Genomic DNA, 7,135 nt, shown 5'->3' with positions numbered 1-7,135 from the left:
GGGAAGAACAAGATGGTTTCTGACATTATTTAGATCTAGACATTCAAGAAACATTTATTTTTCTCTTTATGTATTTTGGAAAATAAATGTAAAATAGTAGAACTGTTATGCTGAATGACAGCTTCAGTTAAACAGTTTCCATGTTCATTTCCACATGAAAAAGAACCATTTTCATTGGGAACCTATTAGCAAAAAATGAGTGCATTTGAAAGTCATGAGAAAAAGCATCATAAAGATAAAAAAGAGAAGGCTTAAAATTACATATATGTTTGAGAGACAATTTTGTCCAGACATGAGGTGACTTTCTTGTGATTCTAGTCCTTGTGATCCAAGAATAAAATGATATTTTACAATTACTGTACACTGATGAAGGGACTTATACCCAAGTCTTGGGTACATATGCAAAAAGCTTTGTCTACATTTTCAAAAAGCAGATTCTCTGAATCATTCTTCTCAGGGCTCCCATCACCTCCTTGTTTCGCAGGCTGTAAATGATAGGGTTGAGCATTGGGGTCAGAATGGTGTAGAAGACAGCCAGAACCTTGTCCTCTGCTGGAGATCTCAGCGATCTTGGGCGTAGGTAAGTGTAAGCAAAAGGTACATAGCATAAAGTTACCACTGTGAGGTGTGTGCTGCAGGTGGAATAGGCCCTCTTCCTCCCTTCTGTTGAGTGCATGCGGCAGACTGCAAGGAGAACTCGGCCATAGGAACATGCAATGCCAATGAAAGGAAACACAAGAAAGAGGGTGGTACTCACAAACACTGTGTACTCATAGACCCAAGTGTCCATGCAAGCCAGAGTCAACATGGCTGGGACATCACAGAAGAAATGGTTGATGGACCTGGATCGACAATAAGGGATATGAAGGGCATATACAGTGTGGGCACAGGAATTGATTGAGCCCATTATCCAAGATCCTGTTATCATCAACACACACACTTTTTTGCTCATACGAATGGGATAGTGAAGAGGAAAGCAAATAGCCACATAACGATCATAAGCCATAGATGTCAAGAGCAATGCTTCTGCCCCTCCTAAAGTCAAGAAGAAGAAGCTTTGAAAACCACACCCAATGAAGGAGATAGACTTGTTTCCAAACACAAAATTGGAAGCCATCTTGGGAACAATAGTGGAGATGTAATTTAGGTCAATGAGGGAGAGCTGACTAAGTAAGAAATACATAGGTGTGTGTAGACGGGTGTCTAGGAAGATGAGTAGAATCATGGACAGGTTGCCAAACAGAGCCATTAGAAAAATGAGGACAATGAGAATAAAAAGGAGCAGGCCTATTCTTGATGGTGGAAACAACCCCAATAAAATGAAATCAGTTGATGTTTGAGTATAATTTTCCATGGGGCATTGATGCAATTTTCCTGAAGGCAGATAGAAAAGTAAGTCAATCACAGAATATGAAGCTTTTTTTTTTTTTTTTTAATTTTTTTTTTTAAATTTTTTTTTCAACGTTTTTAATTTATTTTTGGGACAGAGAGAGACAGACAGAGCATGAACGGGGGAGGGGCAGAGAGAGAGGGAGACACAGAATCGGAAACAGGCTCCAGGCTCCGAGCCGTCAGCCCAGAGCCTGACGCGGGGCTCGAACTCACGGACCGCGAGATCGTGACCTGGCTGAAGTCGGATGCTTCACCGACTGCGCCACCCAGGCGCCCCTGAAGCTTTTTTTTTTAGTTGTGTAGTATCTAAAATCTTACAGTGCTTAAGTAAATAACTGAATGTTTCTATTTTGTAAAAAAAAAAAAAAAAAAACACAACAAATTATTTTTTGACCTAGAGATTAAAATTTGAAGATGCAAGCATTAGTAGCCTAAATCTTTTCTAAGAAATCTTAAATGTCATTAAAAAAAACATATATTCACTAAGAATTTATCAGGATACATACATTTAGCTTACGTAAACATACACAAGTATTGCCAAAATCATATGCTTATTCAAAATGCATGCACATAAAATCAACATAAATGCATACATTGTACAGTTATTTTAAGAATAATGTTTGCGGGAGAGGTTCCGGAAGATGGCGGCGTAGGAGGACGCTGGGCTCACCGCGCGTCCTGCTAATCACTTAGATTCCACCTACACCTGCCTAAAGAACCCAGAAAACCGCCAGAGGATTAGCAGAACGGAGTCTCCGGAACCAAGCACAGAGGAGAGGCCCACGGAAGAGGGTAGGAAGGGCGGCGAGGCGGTGCGCGCTCCACGGACTGGCGGGAGGGAGCCGGGGCGGAGGGGCGGCTCGCCGGCCAAGCAGAGCCCCCGAGTCGGGCTGGCAAAAGCGGAGGGGCCGGATGGCCTGTGTTCCGACAGCAAGCGCGACTTAGCGTCTGGGAGGTCATAAGTTAACAGCTCTGCTCAGAAAGCTGGAAGGCTGGAGGACAAAGGGAGGGAGAGCTGCTGAGCCCCCGGATGGACGGCAGAGCTCAGCTTGGCGGGGAACAAAGGCGCTCGCCAGCGCCATCTCCCCCGCCCATCCCCCAGCCAAAATCCCAAAGAGAACCAGTTCCTGCCAGGGAACTTGCTCGCTCCGCGCAAACACCCAACTCTGTGCTTCTGCGGAGCCAAACCTCCGGCAGCGGATCTGACTCCCTCCCGCTGCCACAGGGCCCCTCCTGAAGTGGATCACCTAAGGAGAAGCGAGCTAAGCCTGCCCCTCCTGCCCCCGTGCACCTTGCCTACCCACCCCAGCTAATACGCCAGCTCCCCAGCACCACAAGCCTGGCAGTGTGCAAGTAGCCCAGACGGGCCACGCCACCCCACAGTGAATCCCGCCCCTAGGAGAGGGGAAGAGAAGGCACTCACCAGTCTGACTGTGGCCCCAGCGGTGGGCTGGGGGCAGACATCAGGTCGGACTGCGGCCCCGCCCACCAACTCCAGTTATACACCACAGCACGGGGGAAGTGCCCTGCAGGTCCTCACCGCTCCAGGGACTGTCCAAAATGACCAAACGGAAGAATTCCCCTCAGAAGAATCTCCAGGAAATAACAACAGCTAATGAACTGATCAAAAAGGATTTAAATAATATAACAGAAAGTGAATTTAGAATAATAGTCATAAAATTAATCGCTGGGCTTGAAAACAGTATACAGGACAGCAGAGAATCTCTTGCTACAGAGATCAAGGGACTAAGGAACAGTCACGAGGAGCTGAAAAACGCTTTAAACGAAATGCAAAACAAAATGGAAACCACGACGGCTCGGATTGAAGAGGCAGAGGAGAGAATAGGTGAACTAGAAGATAAAGTTATGGAGAAAGAGGAAGCTGAAAGAAAGAGAGATAAAAAAAATCCAGGAGTATGAGGGGAAAATTAGAGAACTAAGTGATACACTAAAAAGAAATAATATACGCATAATTGGTATCCCAGAGGAGGAAGAGAGAGGGAAAGGTGCTGAAGGGGTACTTGAAGAAATTATAGCTGAGAACTTCCCTGAACTGGGGAAGGAAAAAGGCATTGAAATCCAAGAGGCACAGAGAACTCTCTTCAGACGTAACTTGAATCGATCTTCTGCACGACATATCATAGTGAAACTGGCAAAATACAAGGATTAAGAGAAAATTCTGAAAGCAGCAAGGGATAAACGTGCCCTCACATATAAAGGGAGACCTATAAGACTCGTGACTGATCTCTCCTTTGAAACTTGGCAGGCCAGAAAGGCTTGGCACGATATCTTCAGTGTGCTAAACAGAAAAAATATGCAGCCGAGAATCCTTTATCCAGCAAGTCTGTCATTTAGAATAGAAGGAGAGATAAAGGTCTTCCCAAACAAACAAAAACTGAAGGAATTTGTCACCACGAAACCAGCCCTACAAGAGATCCTAAGGGGGATCCTGTGAGACAAAGTACCAGAGACATCACTACAAGCATAAAACATACAGACATCACAATGACTCTAAACCCGTATCTTTCTATAATAACACTGAATGTAAATGGATTAAATGCGCCAACCAAAAGACATAGGGTATCAGAATGGATAAAAAAACAAGACCCATCTATTTGCTGTCTACAAGAGACTCATTTTAGATCTGAGGACACCTTTAGATTGAGAGTGAGGGGATGGAGAACTATTTATCATGCTACTGGAAGCCAAAAGAAAGCTGGAGTAGCCATACTTATATCAGACAAACTAGACTTTAAATTAAAGGCTGTAACAAGAGATGAAGAAGGGCATTATATAATAATTACAGGGTCTATCCATCAGGAAGAGCTAACAATTATAAATGTCTATGCGCCAAATACCGGAGCCCCCAGATATATAAAACAGTTACTCATAAACATAAGCAACCTTATTGATAAGAATGTGGTCATTGCAGAGGACTTTAACACCCCACTTACAGAAATGGATAGATCATCTAGACACACAGTCAATAAAGAAACAAGGGCCCTGAATGATACATTGGATCAGATGGACTTGACAGATCTATTTAGAACTCTGCATCCCAAAGCAACAGAATATACTTTCTTCTCGAGTGCACATGGAACATTCTCCAAGATAGATCATATACTGGGTCACAAAACAGCCCTTCATAAGTTTACAAGAATTGAAATTATACCATGCATACTTTCAGACCACAATGCTATGAAGCTTGAAATCAACCACAGGAAAAAGTCTGGAAAACCTCCAAAAGCATGGAGGTTAAAGAACACCCTACTAACGAATGAGTGGGTCAACCAGGCAATTAGAGAAGAAATTAAAAAATATATGGAAACAAATGAAAATGAAAATACAACAATCCAAACTCTTTGGGACGCAGCGAAGGCAGTCCTGAGAGGAAAATACATTGCAATCCAGGCCTATCTCAAGAAACAAGAAAAATCCCAAATACAAAATCTAACAGCACACCTAAAGGAAATAGAAGCAGAACAGCAAAGGCAGCCTAAACCCAGCAGAAGAAGAGAAATCATAAAGATCAGAGCAGAAATAAACAATATAGAATCTAAAAAAACGGTAGAGCAGATCAACGAAACCAAGAGTTGGTTTTTTGAAAAAATAAACAAAATTGACAAACCTCTAGCCAGGCTTCTCAAAAAGAAAAGGGAGATGACCCAAATAGATAAAATCATGAATGAAAATGGAATTATTACAACCAATCCCTCAGAGATACAAACAATTATCAGGGAATACTATGAAAAATTATATGCCAACAAATTGGACAACCTGGAAGAAATGGACAAATTCCTAAACACCCACACTCTTCCAAAACTCAATCAGGAGGAAATAGAAAGCTTGAACAGACCCATAACCAGTGAAGAAATTGAATCGGTTATCAAAAATCTCCCAACAAATAAGAGTCCAGGACCAGATGGCTTCCCAGGGGAGTTCTACCAGACGTTTAAAGCAGAGATAATACCTATCCTTCTCAAGCTATTCCGAAAAATAGAAAGGGAAGGAAAACTTCCAGACTCATTCTATGAAGCCAGTATTACTTTGATTCCTAAACCAGACAGAGACCCAGTAAAAAAAGAGAACTACAGGCCAATATCCCTGATGAATATGGATGCAAAAATTCTCAATAAGATACTAGCAAATCGAATTCAAAAGCATATAAAAAGAATTTTTCACCATGATCAAGTGGGATTCATTCCTGGGATGCAGGGCTGGTTCAACATTCGCAAATCGATCAACGTGATACATCACATTAACAAAAAAAAAGAGAAGAACCATATGATCCTGTCAATCGATGCAGAAAAGGCCTTTGACAAAATCCAGCACCCTTTCTTAATAAAAACCCTTGAGAAAGTCGGGATAGAAGGAACATACTTAAAGATCATAAAAGCCATTTATGAAAAGCCCACAGCTAACATCATCCTCAATGGGGAAAAACTGAGAGCTTTTTCCCTGAGATCAGGAACACGACAGGGATGCCCACTCTCACCGCTGTTGTTTAACATAGTGCTGGAAGTTCTAGCATCAGCAATCAGACAACAAAAGGAAATCAAAGGCATCAAAATTGGCAAAGATGAAGTCAAGCTTTCGCTTTTTGCAGATGACATGATATTATACATGGAAAATCCGATAGACTCCACCCAAAGTCTGCTAGAACTGATACATGAATTCAGCAAAGTTGCAGGATACAAAATCAATGTACAGAAATCAGTTGCATTCTTATACACTAACAATGAAGCAACAGAAAGACAAATGAAGAAACTGATCCCATTCACAATTGCACCAAGAAGCATAAAATACCTAGGAATAAATCTAACCAAAGATGTAAAAGATCTGTATGCTGAAAACTATAGAAAGCTTATGCAGGTAATTGAAGAAGATATAAAGAAATGGAAAGACATTCCCTGCTCGTGGATTGGAAGAATAAATATTGTCAAAATGTCAATACTACCCAAAGCTATCTACACATTCAATGCAATCCCAATCAAAATTGCACCAGCATTCTTCTTGAAACTAGAACAAGCAATCCTAAAATTCATATGGAACCACAAAAGGCCCCGAATAGCCAAAGTAATTTTGAAGAAGAAGACCAAAGCAGGAGGCATCACAATCCCAGACTTTAGCCTCTACTACAAAGCTGTCATCATCAAGACAGCATGGTATTGGCATAAAAACAGACACATAGACCAATGGAGTAGGATAGAAACCCCAGAACTAGACCCACAAACGTATGGCCAACTCATTTTTGACAAAGCAGGAAAGAACATCCAATGGAAAAAAGACAGTCTCTTTAACAAATGGTGCTGGGAGAACTGGACAGCAACATGCAGAAGGTTGAAACTAGACCACTTTCTCACACCATTCACAAAAATAAACTCAAAATGGATAAAGGACCTGAATGTGAGACAGGAAACCATCAAAACCTTAGAGGAGAAAGCAGGAAAAGACCTCTCTGACCTCAGCCGTAGCAATCTCTTACTCGGCACATCCCCAAAGGCAAGGGAATTAAAAGCAAAAGTGAATTACTGGGACCTTATGAAGATAAAAAGCTTCTGCACAGCAAAGGAAACAACCAACAAAACTAAAAGGCAACCAACGGAATGGGAAAAGATATTTGCAAATGTCACATCGGACAAAGGGCTAGTATCCAAAATCTATAAAGAGCTCATCAAACTCCACACCCGAAAAACAAATAACCCAGTGAAGAAATGGGCAGAAAACATGAATAGACACTTCT

The 7,135-nt window shown here is 41.8% G+C and overlaps 1 protein-coding gene across 1 annotated transcript; it reads right to left on the bottom strand.

The window, feature by feature from the left end:
* Positions 1-415: 415 nt before the first annotated feature.
* Positions 416-1,354, bottom strand: LOC131492490 (olfactory receptor 2L5-like). The gene has a single exon (XM_058696110.1). The coding sequence runs from the start codon at positions 1,352-1,354 to the stop codon at positions 416-418; it is 939 nt and encodes a 312-aa protein (XP_058552093.1).
* Between the last annotated feature and the right edge of the window lie 5,781 nt (positions 1,355-7,135).

The sequence above is a fragment of the Neofelis nebulosa genome, chromosome 1 (assembly GCF_028018385.1).
Source record: "Neofelis nebulosa isolate mNeoNeb1 chromosome 1, mNeoNeb1.pri, whole genome shotgun sequence".
In the NCBI taxonomy this organism is placed as follows: Eukaryota; Metazoa; Chordata; class Mammalia; order Carnivora; family Felidae; genus Neofelis; species Neofelis nebulosa.
The sequence above is the reverse complement of the archived record's forward strand: the minus strand, read 5'-3'. Positions and strand labels throughout refer to the sequence as shown.